This window comes from Dasypus novemcinctus, chromosome 1, assembly GCF_030445035.2.
Source record: "Dasypus novemcinctus isolate mDasNov1 chromosome 1, mDasNov1.1.hap2, whole genome shotgun sequence".
NCBI classification, from domain to species: Eukaryota; Metazoa; Chordata; class Mammalia; order Cingulata; family Dasypodidae; genus Dasypus; species Dasypus novemcinctus.
The window spans coordinates 153,244,703-153,270,148 of NC_080673.1; the positions used below are offsets into that span (position 1 = coordinate 153,244,703).

Below are 25,446 nucleotides of genomic sequence, written 5' to 3' on the forward strand. Positions count from 1 at the left end.
TATTATTCTTAAAGATATCTGGAAATTGGCACGAGACCTTAACAGAAATGTGTTTGGCAAACAAAACAAAACTGAAAATACATCATTACAGCTATCAGTAACAGAGCATCTATTGTTTAAAAGAAAAATCATTCTCCTCATGAGGTGATGTTTTAAACTAGAGGTCAACAAACTTTTACTGTAAAGGGCAAGATAGTAAGTATTTCAGACACTGTGGGCCAGACGGTCTCGGCTGCGATTCTCTCTGCCATTGTGGCCAAATGCAGCCACAGACAATGTGTAAACAAATGGCATGGTCGTGTTCCAATAAAACTTTATATGGACACCGAAATCTGAATTTCACTTTTATTTTCATGTGTTAGGAAATAGTATTCTTTGTTGTTACTGTTGTTTTTTCTCCAACCACTTAAAAATGCAACAACCATTCTTAGCTTGTGGGCCACACAAAATCAGTCTGCAGGCCAGATGTGGCCCATGGGCTGTGCTTTGCCAAACCCTGTTCTATTTTAAACAGCCATCCAAAAGACCTCCCAATTCCTAGATTAAGTTGAAAAAATGATGACACTAAGCTACTTAGAGAAAAAGCCTTCCTCGGTCAGAATCCTTAATGCTCAGTTTACATTGGCACCGTTGGGGTGCTGACCCAGGCAGTGGGAGGGTGCACTTGTACATGGATCACAGCGCAACTCTGCTTGCTGCCAAGGAGTGCAGGCTGGCGATAAAATGCTATTTTCCTACTCTGCGAAAGTAGCTAACTCATTTTGCCACATAATTCAGAAGTAGAGGAGAAGGGGATTGACATAATTTCTTGAATTTACTGAAATTTCCATTTGATTATAGGTGAACCTGCATGTATTGGTAAATGAGGACAGCTCATTTGATGTAAAAACACATGTGGAAAACGGAAAAGGAAACCTCCAGAGAGAAGTTCCACTACTACAAAAAGGACTACTCGTGCCATATTTTTTTTTAAAAGGAGGTCTAAGAGTTCAGGGTCAAATCTAGCAGAAGTTTTACCCAGTGACATACCTAAACCTACTTCTCAAGCTTTCCCATCGTAAACTTAAAAATTGGCCAGACCACACAACAGAGGCAACCGGGCCCCAAGGACTGAGACTGAGTCTAGTTACCTTGTTCTCTACCAGGCTTGGCATTTTAAATAGATCTCGCAAATTAGCAACACACCCCACCCAGCCAAAGTTCTTATGTGATATGAAAGACAAATAACGGTACCAACACTTGACTGGGGAGGTTGAGACTCATATTCAAAGCTGCATCTCAAATTATTTTACATTAGAAGAGAAGCTGGTCCTACTTTAAAAGTAGGTTGCCATGTTAGCTTCCTTTTCTAATTCCAAGGTCTGTAACAATTCTCACATCCACAGAGATCCTCTGTATAAGGAAAGAGAGATATTAAAGTGTCATGTCAAAAACAACACTCATAACTCCCTTAAGCAATTTAAGAAGAAAAACTCATTTCAAGTTCAGGAAGAGAAAATAAAAACAGCTCAGACACTGTCAGATCTCTCCAATGAACACAGGTTACCAATAAAAAGATTGATGTAAAAAGACAAGCAACTATTTTTTACAGAGATCAGGCACCACACTAAGGAGATCTGAAAGAATATTCTTTAATTTACAATTGTTCTAAAATGCTAGCCCAGTGCATCTCCCAAGTCACTGGTACAAGACATAGGAAGATGTAAGATAATGACAGATTTTAATCTTACCATTTTCCAGGCACTTAGGCAAGGTCACTCACTTGAGATTAAACAAGATAATTATGAGAACTTGAATATAATTGCCTGATGAATTTCTTTTAAAATTCAGTCACATCATTTCAGAGCCCTGCCTCCTACTCCACGATGCCTCAAAATTGTATCAGACATGGGTTAAAGAAATTAAGAATTATCCATGCAATGAGATACTAAAACGATGTTGTAGGAGAGTATTTTATGACATGGAAAGATGTTCACAATGCACACAAAAAAACAATTATAAAGCAATACAATCTCATTTTTTTTTGTTAAAAAAAATGTTCTAAAGAATTGTCTGGAAGAACAGCAGTGGTAATCTACAAAATGTAATAAACTTAAAAAGGGAAAATAAAAACTTGTTTTTTAATTTTGCGTTTTTACATTTTCTAGTTTCCCAAACCTTCACAAATAATACGAAAAATTGTTTAAATTTCAAAACTTGTATACAGATGTTTGCACAAACCAAGCTATATTCTGGTTATTGTGGCAGCCTTACAGCAAGCTCTCAAAAGCAGGTAAATAAACCAGAAATGAGTCTTATTTGGAATTAAACATTAAGCTTTACTTAATATTGTAAGAATTCAATAATTTAAAATAGGTATAAATCTAACAGAAATCACCTAATTAAAAAAATACAAAAAAATAACTCTAAAAGGCAAAGCCTCTCAAAGAAAATCAACAGGTAAGTGTGTTAGGTGCAAGTCTTAAAATATTTTAGCCACTAACACAAGTATGGTTTGGAAACTCAAGTGTTTGGTTAGAGGGTCCTACCATGTTTTAAAAATAGAAACTGACGGCCAACAGGAGGTGAGAAGACATCTCCACCTTCTAAAAAGACAAAGTGCTAGTGAAAACAGAAAAACACGGCAGCCCAGAGGCTGGGTAACGGTCACTGGCACTTTCAGGCAGGTGGGTGACCTAGCATGCAGTCCGAGGCCATCCACACACCACACAGCTGGCTCAACAGGTTGTCCCTCACCTCTGACAAATGCTCAGTGGGCCTCCTTCCTTGCTGAATGGTGCACCCAGTGGCTTCTCCCTAGAATCAATTTAGCCATCCATAACTGAATTTAACTATGAACAAAATAGACACAAAAGACAGCGGGGCTTTTGTAAATGTGGTCAAAGGGAAATTTTCTCATCAAGAGGCCTCCTTCTGGGTGATTTCTTAACTTTGGCTGATTTCAGTATACTGTATGATCTGTAAATAAGCATTAATGCCAGATAGGATGTTAATTATATGATGCAGTGATTTAGAAATAATACATTATTTAGTATTTCCCTAATTGTTCCCCAGCCCCCTTTTAACGCCCTGCCATCAATGGAGTGAAATTGGTGGCTTCTGAGAGTTAATCATGATGCAGTTGTTATTTTGGTACCCAATCCAGCTAACTTTAATGAGTTCCGTGGAAGCCCAAGGACGAAATGCGAGTCCTTTAGTTTTCAATGCGAGTCCTTTAGTTTTCAATGCCGTGCTCAGCCTACCTGCTTTCATCGCTGCCACTACCTGAGTAGAGAACTGCAGGACTGCCATGCCGCGAACCACTAGGTTCATTAAAGGATGTACCTTATGACTGAAGAGAGATCTATTTATGGCCCCTAAACATCACGTTGCCACATGTTTTAAATTTGTAATGCTGATCTGAAAAATGCAATCAGATAAAGTTTGGAAGTGTCATTTTAAGGTTATTGGATCTCTTAAAATAATTCCAGAGAACTGAAAAGCAACGATTTATCCCATCAATCATAATTTCTTTCCACAATCATGTAAATTACTTCGGGATTCACATGGGATATTTAAAATTACAAGCCAAAATAAAACTTCCAAAACATTCACTTTACTGATTACCATTGATATTTAACCAGGAGGTATTAGGTAGAAAGGAAAACAAAAACAACAAAAACAGATGAATAAATTAGGGTTAAAATGCATAATTGGCCTTTATTTGTCCTGGATCTAGTTAAAACCTTATTGTTTGGCATTTATTATAACCTAAAAGAGCATGTTTCTAAACAAGTATCACAGGCTATTTGTAGAATCTTGGTGATGTCACTTTTTCTAACTTCAGAGGTTTTTTGTTGTTTTTCAGTTTACTTAATTATTTTGTTCCAGGAGTTTTACAAGGAGTAGTTCCTATTAAGAAAGAACGTTGGGGTAAAGTTTTATAGTTTTTAGGACTCTATTAGCCTCCCAGTTTTGTTGTGCAAAGGGAAAAAAAAAAAAATCACCATTTTCACCAGAGGATAGATATCAAACTTTTTAGAAGAGTCTATTTCTATAAACATTTTGGATAAACAATTCCAAGAGTAATAACAATAATGCATATTCAGAGCAAAGAATCTCTACTTTTTGTTTGGAATGAAAACTCCCATTAAGTTTCCACAGGAAGTTCTGCTCAAAGGTGGCAAGGAGGTATGGCTCATGGCATCACAAACTTCCTTAAATATTACTGAGCCAATTTAACAGACCCGTGTAAGTCTTAAAGAGGTTAAAAACATTTTCAAACCCACCATGTTACATATGTCACTGAGTAAAAGTAACCTGAATTCTTATACCAATGCTATACATTCTGATTTTTATTAATTCCAATTCTTGCAAAGCAGAAATTCTTTTCATCCTTGGGGCTAAGCTTATTTATAGAATAAAGCATATACTAAATCTACATATTCATTTGGCTTGTTATGTCAAAATGGACACAGCTGCTCCAACTTTTAATTTTCAAATCTTTAAGGCTTTTGATTTTAAAATTGGACATAAAAAACTTGCCCATAATAGTGTGAGCAAATAATTGTTTCAATTAAAAAAAAATCAATGAACAAATTAGCTAACTATATCTGTAAAGAGCAAGTAAAACATGTATCACAAGAGGCAGTCAGATGTTCTAAGTTCACGACAAAGCGCTACCTTTGTCAAAGTATTTGGCAATCGAATCCAATGTGTTAGGGTAAGCAAAAAAATGCCTTTGGTCTGTTAGTGTCTGTAAGAAACTGGCATCAACTAGTCAATGAAGAGACTTTCTGAAGGGCTTCACCTGAGAGCAGGGTCTCCATCATCATCCCAAGTGCATGAAGGAGTTCCATAAATACCGGGTGGGTCTTTCCCACAGAGAGCCGAGAGAGACCCCCTGTACTAACAGGGAACCCAACAAGGGGTCATTTAGGAAGATTAATTCTATTTCCCATCCAGTTTCAAACAGGAACAAGTTCACCAGCAGAGGTGATTAAAACTGATCCTGTTGGATGTCAAATTAAGGCAGCAAGGAAAACGGTAGCAATTTTGCCACCCAGAGAAAAGTAAGGGTCACTTTGGAGACGTCTTTCTGAGGTCAGTGACTCATGACCAACTGGCAGACCACACACTGGCAAAGGGAAGCATGAAAACAAGAAGGGACAGCTTTATATGCCCCTTGGGCCTCGAGGCCAGGAAAAGAAAGACACACGAGGCACATACAGCCGATCTTCTCAACCTGAGGTCTATGCAGTGGGCCGCATGCACCCAACGATGTGCTATTACTGGTCCACAGGAACTAAGTTCGGAAACTGAAAATAAGCATTTAGGAACTGGGAGCAATTAGAGTAACTTTATATATGTTGAATCCAATAGTAAGAGAATCTGGGCTTGTATTTTGTAAATCTGTTACATTTCATTTTTCTAGTAATTTGCTTCTATTGTATTTTACAAGTAGAAGTATGATTGACAATGAATTGGAAATTAACAAAACAACAACAAAAACTGGTCCTTTACTCCAGAGTTTGAGAAGCATTGCACTACACCATCCAAAAGCTTTGTATGAACAGTATATATGTTATGTTTGCATGGATATTGATTTACCTACTATCATCTCTTAAATTACTTGAATATTGAGATTTTCAGAAGCAGATAATTTAGCCCATGTATAATACACTAAGATCTTCTGATTAAAATCAGAATTAATCTAAAGACAGGTAAACTGAGGGCCAATGAGATAACACATAATCAAAACTGTTCTGAGAAACTGAAATAACATGTGTCCCTTGGAAAAGGAGACTTCTACAGCCACACAGGTTTGGGATATGTCCTCCAATCTCACGAGCCCTTCTCTTAGAGAGGCAGGATGTATGTACATGAGCATACTAAGGATTCCTAGAAGGCTGTAATAGAGAAACACGTTTACCTGTGCAGCAGTACCCCTCTTTATCTAAACACACATTATTCAGGAAACACAATCTCGGTATAGTGATAGGACTATATAGTTAAGGGACTCCGATTAACAATCAAAAGCCTATCCAGTCAAATATTGTATGATTTCATCACTTATATGTAATATCTAAAAGAAACAAATTCACAGAGATGGAGTAGATTAGAGGTTACCAGGGCCCAGAGGGGAAGGGGGAATTTGTTCAAACAGACTTTCTGTTTGGGTGATGAAAAAGTTTTAGTAATAGAAGGTGGTGATGGTAGTACATCATTGTAAAATTAGTGCCACTAAATTATTCACTTAAAATTGGCTAAAGTGACAAATTTTGTTACAAATGTTCTCTCAATTAAAAAAACAAAAAACAAAAACAGCCTCTGCAGGCCACCACTCACTAGCTGCTTTGTTTCTTCATTTATACAATGATTACACGACCCACCTCACCATACTTGCTGAGCCACAGCATCAAATGAAATAATTTTGTAAAATCACTTCATAAAGCCAGCTAGTTCCTAGAGGGCATGGAATTGGCTCCCAGGTTTTGTTCTCCTATGACTCCTATATCCCAGCTCCCAATACATGCGAAGCACTCGCAGAGTTTGTAAGCTGGTCTCTAGGCAATGTGCCAGGTGGTCTCCTCGCCCCCACACACCCGGGACGGCTAATTCCGATGGCCAGTCATTGAGCAAGTCCCTTGGAATTCCATGTCCTTGGAGCCTCCCTTCCTCTGGCTGGGTGGTGTGGTGGGCACCTTCCCATCAGTCCTTAGAAATCCAGACAGGACCAGGGCAGAGCCCAGAAGAAGTCTGGCAGTTGGCACAAGCCCGAGCTGGTGACCGTGTTCTCTTCACCTCTACCTCTGCCCAAAGACACTTCTCCAGGACGTTGGGGCGAGGGGGTCACAGCAGGCAGGACTCAGGTGTTCAGGTTCCCACACCCACAGCCATCCTCCTGCCCCAAACCTCCTGCTCCTTTCTCCCTAGTATCTACAGGGTACTCAGGCATGACCAGTTGGGCGGATCAATACTGCATTCATTGTAGTGGGAGAAAAAACTTAAAACACCAATAGTATCACAGCCCAGAAAGAGAAAACATTGCAACAAAGAAATCATGGCAAAGCCTGAGAGCATCTCTTTCCTTCCTAAACACCATAATCCAGCTCCTACTCAACCCCTGGCTCCCAAATTCAGCAATCAATAACAATACATTTTCCCTCTAACAACTTATTTTTAACTTCAGTGGTTCCTCTGTTTACTTCAAATGCAGCACCCAGAACATGAGCGACTCCTACAAGGTCATACGGTCAGTGAAATGTAGGCCAAGCAACTGGTTCTCTTACACACTCTTCTAACCACCAAACCACGAGGTCTTTGTTAAGGTCAAAATTATCATGAAACATTATTTACAGAGTACACAACACCTCTCGGTCCCGCAGGTGTTACAAATACTAGCCACAACTTAAAATAATAGAAGACGACGATAAGGAGACATTCATTTTACTTACTGTTCACGTAGACACTAAATGTTACGGAAGAATTGACATCAGAATTGGATACTAGAAATGTGTAAGTGCCTCCCTCAGTCCCTTTTAATCTGGTCAGGTGAAGCTCACTCACATATCTGCAAGGAAAGGGATAATAAATTAGAAACTCTGTGCCTCAGAGTACAGGTCTGTTTGAGGGAAAATATGACTCATTTAATACAGTACAGACAAAATCCACATTAGCAAATACATATATAGGTGGGTGTGAATGTATAGATACGTGTACGAAATATACATATATACAAACATACAGATACACACATATAAACAATAAACAAAGTAAAATAAATCTGGGACAAATGTCCCGTGGGAATGTACAGAGAGGAAAGGCTATCGAAGTATAAAGGCACTCCCAGAGATTGCAGGCTCTCTCTCCTTCCCTGCTTCTCAGCCCACAATCCCTTTTTCAAACTCCCTCTCAAACTCCTGGACTTCCCTGAGCAAGATAGCAATGCTGTTGCCCCCACCTTCGCTTCCCTGAAACCACCATCTCCTGGCTTCCCCTCCTGGTCTCCTCTGTGATATTTGGAACTCAAGCGTCTGCTTTACTGCAGGGCTGCCAGATATGGCTGTGCAGACCCTGCTCAGCACATCCCTCAGGGGAGTGAACATGGCCCCAGCAGCCCGCGGTGTGAGCAGGAGCCCTGCTAAGACGCTACTCCTGCTGCAAAAGTTCTATTCTCCCACATTCCAACTAATTGTATTTGCTCAAGACTTTCAAGTCTTCACCTCTAGTCTAATATCAGCCTTAAACATGGAAGCTATTTTTGTGCTCCCGCCCCCCTCCTGCAGCTGCTGAAGGCTCACAACTGCAACCTTCTCTTAAGGTTTGCCCTTGGGTAACTGGACCCACTTGGAGGTTGACTGCCTGGGGCCAGGTCCACAGCCCGTCTGTGACAAAAGCCCAGCTCCAGATAGTCCCTGGAGACTAAGACTCAGCTTCACCTGAAACCACAACTTTGCGCTGCTCCGGTCCCTTCACCATCTTGCTTCCGCCACCCCAACACGGTTCTCTCGCCCTTGCACATGAATCCATCTTGGCCTCTGCTTCTAGGGAAGCTGACCCAAGATGCATCCCACCTAGAGATCTCCAGTCAATCTCAAATTCATCGAACCCCAAACTGAACTCATCATCTTTCCTCACCCTGCTCCATGTCCTCCTCCTCTATCCTCTCAATGAAAGGTACTGCCACTCACCATCTAACAGGGCTGAGGAAGCCAGACTTGCAAGAGGCATCTCATACACACCTCCTCCCCCCATTCTCCTCCCTGCCTCGCCACCCCCTCAATCACCAGGTTATTAAGGTGGTATCCTTGACGGCCAACAAATCCATCCCTACAATCCTTAGATCTTGGTCCAGGACACTAACTTCTCTATCCAATATTCTTACAACAGCCTCCTGTCTGGAAAAATACTCTATCCAGGCATCCCTTATTAGCCCTTTGATCTTGGTCATGTTACTTAATCCTTCTGTGCCTCAGTATCCTCTTAATAAAAATGTGGGAAATAAGTGTCTCCCATATCAGGTTGTGTGAGGACTAAAATCAACGAGGCAACACTGCAAGCACACACCACGTGTATAAAATGTTGGCTATTACTTTTTTACCATTAATGTTTGAAGGACTGAATGAGATATATTACACAAAAGAGCTTCGGTTCACTGCTTGGCCCAAAGCTTCCTAATGATTCTTGAGTTTGATGTAATTATTGAAATGACTAAAGGCACTACCTTTCCTCTTTCTCTGAAAGGAATTATTCATGGTATCCTCAGTTTATGCTAGGCACTGCACTGAACTATCTTCAGAACTCTGGGAAAGAACCACCTTTCCATTTTATAAATTAGAAAACTGAGGCATATTTTTTTGTGTGTTCTAAACACACAGCAAAATGGGAGACGTAGGATAGTACCCAGAAGACAGCTGGAACTTCCTTCTATACCGGGAGGTTTCTCAGGCATCATCGGGTCACAGAAGTAGCATCTGCTAAGCCAAGAGGAGGGGGGTATGTGTAAGCCCCAGTGCAAGACCCTTTTCTTACCTGATATTACTTTCATTCATTGATTTGGGATACTCCTCCCATTTATCAGTGGAGGTTCTGTTCATGTATATCCACTGTTGGTGTTCGGGTTTGGGGTATGCCTCATATTCGACAATTAAATCTAGATCTTCTCCATCATTTACAAATATTGTAGTATTCATCATGGGAAAGATATTAATGAATCCTTTATCTATATTATAAGAGAATAAGAAAGACAAGAACAAGTAAGTTGAACATTGTATATCTGATTTTGCTCTGGTAGATCACTGTCCTAAAGTTAGGAAGGACACACAGCTGGAATACTTAAGTCTCCTTTCTGTCTCCTAAGCAACTCTATTAAAGATCTAAAAATTGTTCCAGGACTACTAATCCTGACTGTTCTTAGGTTAAAAGTATTTGGACTATATAGCCCATATCTAGACCCAATATAACTGTACATGTGTTAAGGAGTCACAAATCAATAGAAGGGAAAGAAAATCCTAATGTTCAATAAAAACATTAAAAGAATGCCAATTAGTATTTGCGAACAAATAAAATTAGGTCTTCTTCTAACAGCATATATCACAGATGACTAAAAGACAGCATTTTAACAATCAAGTCATATTTTTACCTAGCCTATAGAAATGACTCCTATCAAACCTCTGCAGGAGGCAGTTTTTTAGGCATTATAGAACAGAAGAAAAATTATAAAATACAAATTTGAAAACAAGTGTATTTAAAATGTCTATATGCTCAATTAAGATAACAGAAAAAAGGAAATGAAAATATAGATTTTAGTGTTCCGCTAAACTAGAAATTAAATTAAAACAAAGGCATTGTTTTTCACTAAAATTAAAAATAGCAAAAAGCAAAAGAAACTCAATGATTTTGCAGATGTGGTAAAAGTAGCACACTGTAAACTGACATAACTCTTAAGAAAGCATTTATCAATATAGATTTTTTTTAAATTACATATTTTCTTGATTCCTAATTTTCATTTGAGAATTCACTTTAATGGCATGGGAAAGCTACATGCAGAAAGAAGTGGTTTACAATGGTTATAATAATTAAGATATGACACAATAGAGATCTGACTAAATAAATTATGGCATATTGACTCAAAATATTAGGCAGCCCTCAGAAATGGTAATAAAATAATAAGTGAGGAAAGAGTTTGATAAAAAGAATAATAAAATAATTATCAATATTATTTTCATGGCCACCATTTATGGAATGCTTACTAACTGCCAAGACCTGCCCTAAATACTTAATCATTATTTTATCTAATAAGCATAACAAACATTTAATCTTATAACTCCTTACTTATAGGTGAAAAAAAATCAAGGTCTAGAAAGCCATACGCCTAGCTATCCAATGACAGAGCCCATATTTGAACACAGGTCTGTGAGAAGCCAAGGCTATGTCTTCTTATTAAAACATGCCCTTGAGCCTTTACATACTCTTAAGCTTAGAAGCAGAGATAGAGAATAAAATTGTATGTGTAGGGGAGTGGCTGTAGCTTCGTGATTGAGCACCTGCTTCCTATATACAAGGTCCTGGGTTCAATCCCCAGTACCTCCAGAAAAAAAAATTGTGTTTTTAAAATTATTGCATTAAAAAATATAGGCAATAGGTGAACAGATGTGGTTCAATCGATTGGGCTCCCGTCTACCATATGGGAGACCCTGGGTTCGCTTCCCAGGGCTTCCTTGTGAAGGGAAGCTGTCCTGCGCCCAAGGAGAGCTGCCGGCCCATGCCCGCGGAGAGCAGGCACTGCAAGATGACGCAACAAAGGGAGACAAGCAGACACAGAAGAATGTGCAGCAAATGGACTCAGAGAGCAGACAGTGAGCAAGCAGCAAGGAGGGTGGGGGGTGGGGATAAAAAATGAAATAAAATCTTTAAAAATATATATATAGGCAATATATCAAAATCCTAAAAATGGTTAGTTATGGCAAGTTAATGGGATTATGAGATTTGGAAAGCACTTTCATTTTATTCTTCTATTTATATTTTTCCATAATAAAAATTAATAACATCTAAAATTTTCATGTATTATCTTTGGAATTATCCAGTTAAATATACTGAAGTGCCCCTTGAGGTGATCGTAGATTTTGGTGTCGTACAGATTCATTAAGAAACAGTCTTCCTGTCCCCTTTGTCCAATGTACCAATTTAAAAAGGATTTTTTTAGGTGATAATGAAAAATCATCCTAATAAACTGGAGGGAGCTAGAAACCACCACCTTATTTTAACACTTAAATCATAAATGCTACCTCCTGTCCATTGTTTAACCTAATTTAGGTTAATCTGAGGGAGTAAATGTTTCATTTGGAAAACTACATTAAATGTTCAGATTCTCAAGGTCATAAATTAAGACACTAGAAGATATAAAATATTCAAATATTTCAGACAAGAGTATTTGCAATGAAATTACTTCTTTCACAATCACCATATATAAAATACTCATCTTAAGTTCCTCATGAGTTTTCTGCAATCTAATTCGCTCAATATAGTTTAATATCCTACAGTGGAACAAAGCTTCAAATTCATGAAGTGAAGGAATTATTAGAATCATAAGAAGTCTACCTGGTTGTTACAAGAAAGTATGATTTTTCAAGCACTTCTACATTAAGAAACTGATGATGCATTAACATTTCATCAAGTACAAACTCTATGCCAGGCACTTCCATAGAACCTATTGCTTTTTCTTCTTTTCACAGCCTTAAGAATTAGCTGTGTTTCTCAGTTGCATTAGAGAGTTAAGTGGCAGAGTCCCAATTCAAAATCCAGTCGGTGTGATCCCAAAGCCTTGTTTTCTCCACCACCCCATGCTACATCCAAATCCTACTCCCAGTCCCTAAAGAAATCACTTAACTCTTTGTCTCTTCCTGTCCCACACGAACCCACTCCCAAAACAATACACAACTAGCTTCAGGTTTCACTGTCACAGTCTTTCCAGTTACACAATTATATTCTTGGAAATAGATGAATAGGTTTTTAAAATCCGATTATATACAACAATATGCTCAAACCATCCTTCCTAATTGCTTTCTGGAGCTAAAGCTGATACATCAACACGCTCCCTAATCAACTTAGCAAATTAGCACTCACAGAGTTTAATATTTCAAAAGCACAGCCTTCTATTCAAATTAATAAATGGTTCACAATCACATTTAAGGACAAAGTCATACTCTGCTGTGTGCTGACTCTATAACTGTCAGTAAAACATCTTTTGTGTTCACCCTGGTGAGATACTTTCCATTATGACATGGGCAGAAACACCGAAATTATGAGAGTATTGTGGGATGTCATAGATCTCTAATGTTGATACATAAATTACTGGAAAACTTTGGAGGGAGGAGGTTGGGAAGAGGAGAGAGAAATGAAAACAAATATTGCATCACTTTATTATTGCTCATAATGAAGAATTTTACAACCCTACAAGTATTTAATCAAAGTCAAGTACTAATAAAATATTTGCATTAAAAAAAGACAAGAAAATAGATTAAATTCAAATAATGCCTGAAAGACAAAAACGTGTAGGAGGGAATTTTAAAATAATTATTTTCAGTAAATCAAAACTATCAAGTACCCTGCTATACTCTGCTCTCTTTTCAAGTAGATGCTTGCAAAATAAATATTCAGTAAGATTTTGAGAGCAGGGAAGACAAGGCTAAATCAATTGTGCATACCAGCTATGACAATGTTGGCATTAAGGGCACAGATTGCCATGTTCCAGTTTATGTGCTGTAGAACCCGAGACCGCATCCCACAGTGGGCCTCCTTTGAGAAGGATTATGCTACAACCTTTAGGGTTGGAGGATAGGGTGAAGCGGAGGGAGGCAGTGGGGAGGAGAGTCCCAATTCAGCTCCGCCTGCCGCAAATGAACTAAAGTCAACGAATGGCAAAACAAGTAATCAAAAGGCATGGGGTCCCACCAGAGGACTCGAGAGAACTACTTCAGGCTCTAAGGATCCTCATTCATTTCCATACTCGAGTCATTCAGCCAGGACTGGAATTTTTGAAAAAGCTCAACTTTTGTTTGTTTGGCGAAGAGGGGAGAGTGGGACGCACAGAGAGTGACAGGTTTGAACAACTACAATAACAGCTTTCCACTTCACTCTATTAAATTGATACAATTTGCTTCTGTGCTCTAGTTGGAAGAGGCTACCAGGAACATTTTCATTCATTCATTCAGTGATAATAAAATTCTAAGAATCTGCTCAGCAAGCCATTTACGTAAAAAGGAAACTATCTAGTAATTTTTTTCTTTCACTGGTGCCAGTAATTTATACATTCCCACAGAGATATTTACCTACTACTTTCAAGGTTGTTGTGACATTTGCTGATCCAAAAGTATTATTGGCATAACACATATACACTCCAGAATCATTAACTCTTGCCGAGCTGATAGTCAAAGTTTCCTGGCGTTCATAACTGAAGTCACCCTGATGCCGGCTCTTGGGTTGTTCCTGGGTTTTAATCTGCTGGTTTCATAAGGAAGTTTAAAAAAAAAAAAATCAAAGATTACCATATAATTTATATTCAGAATCATTCCTAGATAAATTAAAAATAGCAGCAATTAACTTTTCCATATTAGCATTCATTATACACTACTTAAGTAAAAATAATAAAGCATTATGACAAGTCTGTCATTAGAACACTTCATATTACAAGATTATATTGAAAGTTAGTCTTCATTAAAGACTGGTAAAAAACACATGAAAATGCATTTCTTAATAAACATGCTATACACAATTCCAAACTCTCTGCAATGCTAACATTTTCCAAATTATTATGCATTACAGAATGCTGATTTTTTTACAGTATGATTTGGAATACTCAGGTCTTACCAGTACTTTTTGTTACATAGTTCAGGATTTTCTGTGCTAATATCCCAGTGATTGAGAGAAAATACATTGCTAATAATAATGTTCTATTTTATTAACTGATATTAAATATTAACACTGATACAAAAATAAGAGCACAACTTAAATAAGCACAAAATAAAAGCATAGTTAACCTAATTGGAAATTCACCCAACAGTTCTACCAGGGATGTTTCAGCAACTAATGAAAGAGGAGTTTTACAATGTATACAAGACCCCAAATTATTAAAAATGTGCTGAAGAGAAAGGGTTGTGAGTTTACCCTTGTGATATTACCATCCACTCTTGTCTGCAGACAAGACATGGAGAGATTTCCTGTATAATCATCCTATAACCTACACCAGCTTTCTAAATAGATTAAAGAAAGCAGAATGTAGCTATCAGCATCTTCCAAATTTTCTGTAATATGCATACATTTCTACTGCAAAGGAAAAGAAACAACTGGAAAAAAAAGAAAGAGTATATAGGAGCTGATATTGACATGGAACAAGATGGAGGGCAATCTGCGCCATCAGGATATGGTGAACCTATTAAGAATTAGACCATTCTGACAGTAACGTAAATTAGAACAATCCAGAATAGCAACTTGGCAGTAAGTTCATACCCTGTGATCAACTCCAGTAAATTCATCTTGAAGAAGTAACTCAACAGAAAACAGAAGCTCTAAGATGTTTCCTGCAGTGAAAACTCAGAAATAACCTAGATATAGTCCAGGTACAGATACCTATAAAAATTATGAATATGTGAAAATAAGAAAAATGTTTATTGCTTAAAAAGCAAAATAGAGTGTACCATTAAACTGCAATTATGTGATAATATGTATCCAAGATGGCAGCAGCACTTGGAATGTGGCTAGTTCAAACTGAGTTGCACTGTAAGAAAAAAATACCTACAAGATTTTGGTGGCTAAGTATGAAAACATTATCTATGCTATCTCAGTATTTTATATTATATAATGAAACTGATAATATTTGGGGTATATTTGGCCATATAAAATATATTATCAAATTAATTTTACCTCTTTCTTTCCACTTTTTGTAATGTGCCTAGTGGAAAATATAAAATGAAATAGGTGCAAATTACTTTTCTATTGTACAGGGCTGCTACATAGGATGGTGGAAAACAAATGATTTCTCTTTTTCCTAATGCTATTTTATTTTTGGAATTTTTGTTACATTAAAATACGCATTCCCAAAAATTCATTACCAAAGCTGAATGTTTCAAAATAAAAAGGAAAAGAACTGGCCTTGCTGTTAACTAGCTGTGTGTGAGATCCTGGGCAAGTCAAAGATACCTCAAGTCTCAGCTTTTATTTGTAAAAAGGCATGAGGGGACAAGGGTATCTTGAAAAGCCCTTTCAATTTGGAATATTACATACAGATTTGAAGCTACCCCCTTTAAGAAATTCTTCTAATAACTGGCAGAAATCTGTCATTTAAAAACTGCATAAGCTCAGTTGTTAAGGAGGCACAACAGCAAGGTAAAATGACATTTTTGCACTGGCCTTTCCCAGCCTATAGTTTCACAGTCTTCCTCTCTGCAAAGACACACTGACAATGGTAGTCCTACTAGTTCTTACAAGAACTTTGAACAGTAAGGAGAGCTGAACTTCTCAGTGCCAGAAGGAATAGTTTGGTGCTATATAAGTGATGCAATAGTTTTTTGTTTTGTTTTTTTTTTAAGAAGTACCAGGGAATGAACTTTGTACATGGGAAAGAGGTATCTATACCCGCTCCCCCAGTATTTTTTTTAGGAGGTACTGGGAGTGAATGTGGAGCCTCGTACATATGAAGCAGGTGCTCAACCACTGAGCTGCACCTGCTCTGCATAAGTGATGCAATATAAATACCCATTATGATATGTCAAAGATCATAGATAAAAGCAAATAAAAACAAAAGGATTTATGCATTAGAGAAGTTAATCAAGTTACGAGTACTGAGACTCTTTTAGGTTAAAACAAACAGCAAATAATTGTAAAAATTTAACTTTAAAAACAGTTCCATTTGACCCTACACTACATTGTGAGTTCATCTTATATTTTATCTGGTCAGAATCAAACACTGGATTTTTAAAACACATTGGTAGTGCTAACAGTGCTAACAGCATTCCAGATTAAGCCAAAGGATATCAATAAAAGATTCATGGAAGAACCTTGGCACAGAGCCATGAGCCCCATCTGCAAGTCACACATTACATATTGTTTGCACGTGATTTGGTTTTTCTTAGCCCTTGGAGGGGCACACTGGGATTTCCCCAGAGAGCTCCAAACACTAAGGGCTTATCTACTAGCGCCTGTGGATTAATTGGGAATGGCATGCAGGGCTCCTGGGAAAAATGGTTCAGAACAAAACTGCCTGGGGCAATTTAATTTCTCATCTCAAGTTATACAGAGACCCAAAGACACACACAGTCTAAATTGTTCTCTCCACCGAAATCAAGGATTATAGAAAGCCAATTAATATGAGACTGTGTTCTGAAAGACTAGCCAAAAATCCATATGGAAGCTATTGTTGTTATTGTTGTAAAATATGGAAAATAAAACCTGCTTCTTCTGAGCCATTGGTTTGAAAGAACAAGTCTATGGTAACATCCATTCTCCTAGTCGATGGCAAGCATCATTTGCAAGGAATCATCCATCACAGAACTACATGAATACCACCAAAATGCCTTAGCATTGTGCTAATCACTATGGTTACTTGTTCAGCAAAAAATTCTTTAAACAGGCAAGAAGTTGCTAATGTTGAATACATGACAGGAGGAAGGGGAAAGAAGCAAAATACAGTATTTCTTTTTTTCCAATGTAATCTATGCATGCAACATAAAGAAAAACCACTGTGATAGCTAACCAGCTAAATAGCCAAAATTACTCCAAAAAACTACTGGAAACTTGGTCAATGGGAATTTTAAAATAAAATATGAATGATATTAGGCATTTTAAAGACCTTACTATTCATAGAAGCATTTTGAGGGGGTGGGGATGAGGGAACAACTTCAAGTATAACCAGCTAAAATGTATTTAATTTTAACACAGTATCTGACATCTAGCAGGCATGCAATATGCATTTGTTAAGTGAAGGAGTGCCTAAACAGGTCCAAAAAGTTAAAGATAACCATTTTATTAATGGTGACTAAACAGAAAACCATTAGCAACTTAATCTCAGGTAACTAGGCCCAAAGGAGGAAATCAGATCCATATAAAAAGAAACCCATCTCTCAATACAAAGTACTTAATGGATAGGCCATTTTGTGGGGAGAGAAGAGCTTCCCGGTAAATACCTGAGAACTTTTTTTTTCTTTTAAAGATGGAAGGAAAAAAATTGACAACTCGTTCCAGTATGTTTAATAATCTGGTTTAATCAGTTATTAATATTATTTATAGCTTTAAATCAATGTATTTATGCATTAACATTTCCCTATTAAAACCATTCAAAGAAAGAGCATAATAACTAGTCAAAAAGTTCTTTTCAACTTTCTCAGAATAAATTTACAAAATGACATTTGTTACTAATAATAAATGTACATACCTACATATATGGAGACAGTTTCACTTCAGATACACACATAAAAAAACCTTAAGTTCTCCCATGCAAAGAAACCGATATATTTATAACAATGGAAGAAAAAATTAACTCACCAGACCATTTTCCTTCATCCACATGGAGCTCACAGAACTGGTCACATCTTTTATTGTGCACATGACAGCAAATTCTTCTCCCTCCCTAAGAAGATAGCTTGCTTTGGACACAGAGACAAATGGCGCAGTTTTGATGGCTAAAATAAAAAGAAATGCAGCCCTCAAATAATTTGTCACCATGAAATTTTAACCTGCCATTTTTCTTCAAATGTGCATAGCTTATTTTCTGATCTTTTAAAGAAATGACAAAGTAAGACAAAGTTAAGGAACTACCCTACCTGCAATACTTGTCTATCTGAAGACATCAGCAATTACATCTTTCACCCTTCAAGTAAATTCATTAATACTGTATGAAAAAGATATGAATGTCTACTTTGGGATTATAATGCTTCTGGGCAATGCTTTTTTCAAAACAGGAAGAAGCCTGGCATGGTGAAGCCATTTTAACCTCTATCTCGGATATTCTTTTAAACAAACAGCATAGTAAAAAATACCTGGCTTGTTTCTGAAAATTCCAAGTTTTAAATAATCAAGCTTTCTTTAATTTCAATAAGCATACTCTTCCAAAAGCCTTAAGAGAATCTGTATTCAGCACCTGAATGCCAACTGGTGTTGAATTAGATGACCTCCAAGGTCCAAAGCCTGGATTACCTTCCAGCTACCAAAATTTTCTACATTATGCCACAGTAAAGATAAGGCCCATTAATCAGTGGGTACTTTCACAGATTACAGATGGTTTGAGAATACATTAAAAGAAACCAGCTGAGGAGAAAGTCAATTCATCTATCAATAATAAATCAGTGAATGATCTGTACGCTCATCTTTTAAAAATAATGTAAATAATGTTTCCCTCAAAGGGTTTCTCTTGGAAGTAATACTTCTTGCAATTATGAAACTGTGGGGTATCTCGCTGCAGCAGGGGTAACTACTGCCCCCAGTTAAGTCTAAATGCCAGTTTATGACAGACATATCCACACCCACCTCAGCTAAAGGCAGATGGGATGAAATCATGAAACGGTTGGGTGGGGATGGGAGTGTCGAGAATTCACTAGAAGCTGACAATATTTTGACATTATTTTGAAGCCGCCTGATTTACTACACATTAAGATGGACCAATGAGAAGAGAGAAAGACTTCCTTAGAATCAATGGATGCTCCAAGAAGAAAATAAGAAAAGGGCCCATACCTGCCCTCACTTTCAGGATGAATTTATCTGACAGCACCAACTTGCCGTCCCGGACAGCAGAGCACCGTAAGCAAAGGCGATGATAGCTGCGCTTCACGCTTTGGATTAAGATGCCGGCCTTGGGATCAGGCACAAAAGTCAAGTCCTCTGGAAGAGGTTTTCCCTCACAATGCCTGAGGGAGTAATCTGACACCTCTGGGTCTGTCAGAGGACAGGGGACTGTTTTATCATTGTCTTCCTTCCCATACAGGAACGGACCCACAAGGAAAAGCTGATTCGGATCTGTAAGCATACCAAAAGTTAGTAGTTTGAATGGCTGGTCACAAGCAATGAAAACATTTTTTGAAACATTTCAAATGTTGCCTTTCACGATAACAAGCCCTAGAGGCCCAAATGGCCACTTACTTTTTCTATGCCAGCAAGGACAAAATTTATCCTTATAATAATAAATCCTAGTTTATTGGCTAAACATATTCCATGTGTCAAGCACTAAGTATGTAATATTACACATGTTAACCTAATTCTCAACATACCCCTGTTAGCAGGTACTATCATTATCCCATCTCACAGATGACAAAATTGAAACTCAAAACATTAGGCAACCTTCCTAGCGTGACATGGCCAGGAAATGGCGAACCCGGGTCTAACCAATACCAAAGTTTGAGCTCTTAAAACTCTTGAGAAATAATTTTTATGTGATGTTTGTTTAATCTAAGTAGTTTTAAAAAAATAAGTAAATTTTTTAAAACTCTTGAGAATATTTTATTACAACAGTTACTCCAAAAAGAATTAGCTAAGAATAAGTCGATCTGATGATTCCCACCAGAAGCTTTCACCTAAACCCCTGTATGGAATGCATTCTAGGTCTCCATCTCCTGGATATTTCAGCTTCTGAGAGCAATCTAGAAAGCTTTAGCAGGATATCCAGTATAAAAAAAAAAAAAGGAAAATCTCACTCTACTCATATTCCTCAAGGTACATGATGTATACAACTTCTGCCAATTCGAACCATTTCAAATGCATGGTCCCAGGAATGCTACAGCAAATAGTTTATTCTCCAAACCAGGACAACTGTGTGTGAAAGGTGACACTATTAGTAACCACGGCAGGGCCACAGTCACAGACCGGGAATGGCTCAGGCAGACTGGACCTCATATAAGCAAAGACAAAACTGATTCTGCATACACAATACACAGCCACCCTCTACTGTGTAATGATAATGCGTGTATGGTTGACAAGAGATTACATTTAAATTTTTTTTTTAAATGTCCTTTGACATCTGGAAATCAGGTGTTCCACTAAAATGACTGACATAATTGAAATATACTTCTTTTTAATCATTTAATTTTGACCAATTTTGAAAGAGTTTCCCAAAATGAATTATATACCTCCTTGCCTTATTCATTTATTCTGCAAATAAATTAACTCATGTTGGTTGAACTACAGTCATAGCTGGATTTTTTTTTTTTTTACTATTCTTTGGTGGGTTGGGTCTCATTTCTGTCACCTATACTACTTAAATATCCAAACATCCTGAACAAGTAATATTTTAAGTATAGTCTGACTTCCCTGTGTAGAAGGTTAGTGAGCGCTTGAGATCTATTTTGCTAATAACGGTAGTTTTCCTCATTCATTCAGTTGTCTACTCATCCTGTTAGAACTGTAGTTCATTACCACCTGAAAAGTATGAAGTACCTTCTTGAATGTCAAAGAATGGCACACGTGTTGGCTCTAAATTATGGAACCATACACACCCAAAGGCTAAGCTATGGCTTATTATGTATATTTCTTTTCAACTATCCACCAATGAAAGGACAGCTGATAACTAAGGAGAGGCACAGTGAATTTCTCAGCAGCCTTCTTTATAACCAACATGTAAATCAGCATTATTAACCCTTGATATTGCATGCTAGAGTTTACACAATTCTATCTCCCTACCAACAATTACCTGAGGACAATGCAGAAAATATAGTCCAAAGAAAGAAAGCAAGAAAGGGAGCCTCTTGAAGTTACTTAGTAAACCTCCAATCTAGGATAATTTTATGCATCAGATTTCCACAATACTGTGGATGAGGTCCCTACCTCTGGTCTGTTTCAATGACAGCCCCAGTCCAGGTTCAAACCCAGGTCTAGAACTCAGACTGTTTCTCTTCTCCTGTGACTTGGGTATGCCTCTGAAGCTGTCCATTTATTAATATGTATCAGCAAAAAGATAAAACCAGCATACCCTACTCTTGACAAGGATATTAGAAGTTTAAACACAGATGAATCACTGAATAAGAAGACATAGCAATCCAACTATAATATTTCTCTTTCATGTCTAAGACGTCATAATCTTTGAACCAATATTTACTGGGATGCTTAGCTGATCTCATTATTTTGCACAAATTTACTCCCTAAGAGTGGGACAAATCTTTTGAAGGGTTGGTTTGTTTAGGCCTGTAGGGTATCATTTGGCTTCGTGAAGCGTTTCTACTAAGTGTAAAACATTAGTATCTCAAGGCATTAAAATGCAGCTTTCCTGAGGGGTCTAATTTACAATTGGGGTTTACTCTAAGCATCAGGACAAACGAGCTAAACCTACTGCAACCACATTAGCAAGAGTACCGGGACCTTCCGGACCTTCAGCCGGGTATACCCAGAGCTACCATGTACTAGGTTTATTAAAAGACGGGGAAAACTAACAAAGAAAAAATTGCTCAGGCCTTCTAGACCCGGCCAGTAATATTTTGTCTATGGCCCAGTCATCTATACCCCTTCCCAAATTAAGAACAGGATAGTAAGTTCTCCGAAGCAAAGCATCAAAGAAAGCCACGCATTTACCTCTAACAAACACATAAATGGAACTGCTCAAGCCGCCTTCATTGATGCACGTGTATTTGCCTGTGCTGGTTGCAGTCGCTTTCTCCGTGAGCCATTCACTGTGCTTACTCTCGCTCATTTCACTGTGCTTATTACTCTCGCTCATTTGATGAGGGGTCTGAAAAGTCCATTTGACAAAGCCTGGATCGGTGCATAACAGCCTAATCTCCTTGCCTGCACTGATGATTAACTCTGATTTTGCTGGATAGATGGAGGGTGCAGACAGTTCCTCTGAACTCACAGATGGTTGAGAAGAGCCTGCCAAGAAAAATGAGAAACATTTCGAATATGATCTTCTTTGAAGAGAAAATAAAGCATTTCTCCCAATATCGATTTCCATCTTCTATGTAAATAAAAATAGGACAAAGCTGCCTACTATTTATGGCTGGGAAGACCATTCCATCTAAAGCCCACTTAGAAAATTAAGTTACTTTGTGCAAACTTCAATTAATCCTAAGAGTGCTATGACACGATGGATGCCATGGCCTTCTCTAAGTTAAACATGCAACCGGGTCCAGTTTCCGTTCTGAATATGGACGTGACCATGGCATGGGCATAAGCTTAGAAACAATAAAAACAAAAGGTCAAACTTATGAAAAAAAAACTATTCACATGACATCCTGGCAGAATGTATATGATATAGCTTGGCTATTTCTTAAACTCTGTGAATTCAGCAGTTATTTCTATGTAATTCTCCTTAGAATGCCAGTGTTCATCGATAGAATTATTTATAAACTGCCAACCAAATAGGGCAGAAAGTCACAATCCCATTTGAAAGATCAGACCATGAGCTCTTTCGTATCATTTGTCTGAGTTTCAGCCTGATCAACACAATGCCTAAATGGGATTCATGGTTTTAGAAAAGGGGAAATTAGTTTAAGGATGCCAACTTTAGAGTCAGAATATGAAACTTGAACCTTAGAAAATTCACAACAGCCAATTCATTCATTCATCCATGCATTCATTTACTCAAATATCTGTTCATTAATTATAACTGGCATTGTGCTATATGCTGGTAAAAAATCCATGTAAACGTTCACCCATGGTTCTTATACACATTCCAGGAGCTTAAAGAGTTGCTAAGGACCAGGATAAGCAAAACCCAGCTGGGAGATTTAGCATTAAGCTGAAGAAAAAGGAGGGTATAGGCTGGACCTTGACAGTATCGGAGGATGTGGAGGAGGGGGAGGAGAGGGCATGAAGAAAGGGCTGGCGGCACTGAGGATGGCACACGAGGCCTTTTAAGCTAGCCTGCCTGGAAGATAGGGTTCCTTGTGGAGTTTGTAAGGGTAAGTAAGACTAAGTTGGCAAAGTAAGATGGGACCAGACCAAGCACTAAATATCAGATATATCTGAGATTTATCATAGAGACCACGTAGACTCACTATAGGTTTTCGACAGAAAAGTGACCTGTATGGTGGAACACCAAAAAATCAATTAAATTCAAGGAAATCAGTGAAAAGCTCTAGTCGCCTTCTAGGCAGAAGTAATGAGAACCTAGAATATGGAGCAGAGAATAAAGAGGATAAGAGATGCAATATACCATCAGAGTTAGACGTTAATGGTTATGGGTTACAGTGGGATGACAAAAACTAAAGGTTGACTTCCTGCTGGTTTGGGTGAGGAAGGCAGAAGAAAGGGTTCCTGGGTGAGGTGAGGTGAGGTGAGGCAATAAGATACAAGAATTCCACAGAGGGCTATAAGCTACAGGCAGCCTCTGCCAGCATCACATCTGCAAGATCATAGGAGAAATGGCTCACGCGCATCAGACTTCTGCCCTGCTCCACGTGTAGGCACAAGACTGGAGACAGGAAGTGACCTGAGTACTGAAGGAGTCGTCGAAGCCACCAAAACCAGGTACAGAAAAGGGGCAGCAAGGAGACAACCGGCAGCAGAACAAAGACACCAAAGCCAGCCGTACCTGGAAAAGAACGAGTTCAGGATGGCTGGGGGAGGGAAAAAGGGGACATGATCAGAAAAGGATTGGGACAGGTGAGGTTGGGACCAGCCCACGGGTGTTATCTGTAAGCTGGTACTTCTCAGCAGAGGAAGCCAGTGGTGTAGCCCCAATAGGTGAAGTCAAGACAGGATCGTATCTCCAGGCAAAGTGTTTGTTAGGAAAAGGAGGGGATACCAAGTACCAATCTTGGAGGGCTTTTCCAGTCAGGAGGGCAGAGAGTCATGAGAGATAAAAGAGAACCACCAGAAAGGAAGGGGAGAGGTTAAGGAGAAGCAGCAAGGGAGGCAAGGCCTTAGAATACTTCAAAGGGAAGGCAGATGCCTCAGCAAGATCAAAGGGATAAACCAAAGGCTCCCAAATTTGATTGGACAAAGACCACTGGAAATCCAAGAGTGCAATTTCAGTTGAGGGGGAATTTCTTGTTTGCTCCAGAGGACAAGGCTGCAAGTGTAGAAATGCTCCTTGGAAAGCATTTGGCAGAATAGCCAAACAAGAGTAAAGTTAAAACAGAAAATGGGAGGCCTGTTCACATTTGAAAACAGAAGGAAAAAGAGTCTCTGGATACTGAGACTGAAGATGCTCTAAAGAATCTGGGCAGACGGCCAGTGGTGCTCTGTCGTGGTCCCTAGGGGAGCAGCGACAGTCTCCCAGGTACAGTGGTGGGGACCGGGAGGGAGTGAGGGTTCAACAGTGAGCCCCTGATACTAATGACTATGCTTGTGAGCTGATAAACCCAAAATAATAACAAGGCCTAGAGCAACTTTGTGCCTGGGAATTCCCTTCTGTCAGCCTTCATGTTACTCAAATGTGGCCAGTCTCGAAGCCAAACTCAGCATGTAAATGCAATGCCTTCCCCCCAGCGTGGGACATGACACCCGGGGATGAGCCTCCCTGGCAACGAGGGACCACTATCAACTACCAACTGATGATGCAACTGGAAAATGACCTTATATGGAAGGTTCAATGCGGATCAGCAGAATATCCATGTCTACATAAAATACCATGACTTTAAAATGCTGTTTGACCTAAAGTAAGGGGGAAATGGAAAGGAGAAATGAGTTTATATGGCTACGAGTTTCTAAAAAAGAGTCTGGAGGCTGGCAGAAGGTTTGCCCTCATGCACAACTGAGCAGAGTCAGAGAGACAGATAAAGCAGATACAACCCCCAGATATTGGTTCCTTTGAGGGCTAAAGAGACCCATGGGAGTTATGGTCATGGCTGATGGGGTTAACTACCAGGGCAGATGGCCCCTCTTTGGAAATGGTGTTTATGTGTGATGAATCTGGACTCAGATGGGATCTCCCTTCATAAGACTTTCATGCTAATGTGCTGGAGGTGCAGTTAATGTTGGGGTTTAAGATATATTTAGGGGATTTGAATCTCTGGACTGACAATGTGATAGCCAGATCCTGAGCCTCAA

General features: G+C 38.6%; 1 protein-coding gene across 4 annotated transcripts in view; it reads right to left on the reverse strand.

Annotated features, from left to right (window-relative positions):
- The window catches only part of KIT (KIT proto-oncogene, receptor tyrosine kinase), an 80,833-nt gene that overhangs the window by 22,516 nt on the left and 32,871 nt on the right, over positions 1-25,446 (reverse strand). For 2 of the 4 annotated variants that reach the window (XM_058298506.2, XM_058298498.2), the window contains exons 2-7: positions 22,027-22,323; positions 19,204-19,485; positions 18,019-18,155; positions 13,812-13,980; positions 9,514-9,703; positions 7,437-7,552 (exon numbers count right to left, since the gene is read on the reverse strand). In XM_058298506.2, coding sequence (XP_058154489.1) covers positions 7,437-7,552; positions 9,514-9,703; positions 13,812-13,980; positions 18,019-18,155; positions 19,204-19,485; positions 22,027-22,323 — 1,191 coding nt within the window. Of the gene's footprint in view, positions 1-7,436; positions 7,553-9,513; positions 9,704-13,811; positions 13,984-18,018; positions 18,156-19,203; positions 19,486-22,026; positions 22,324-25,446 lie in introns of all 4 variants that reach the window. The other 2 variants (XM_058298494.2, XM_058298501.2) reach the window with 1 other exon arrangement.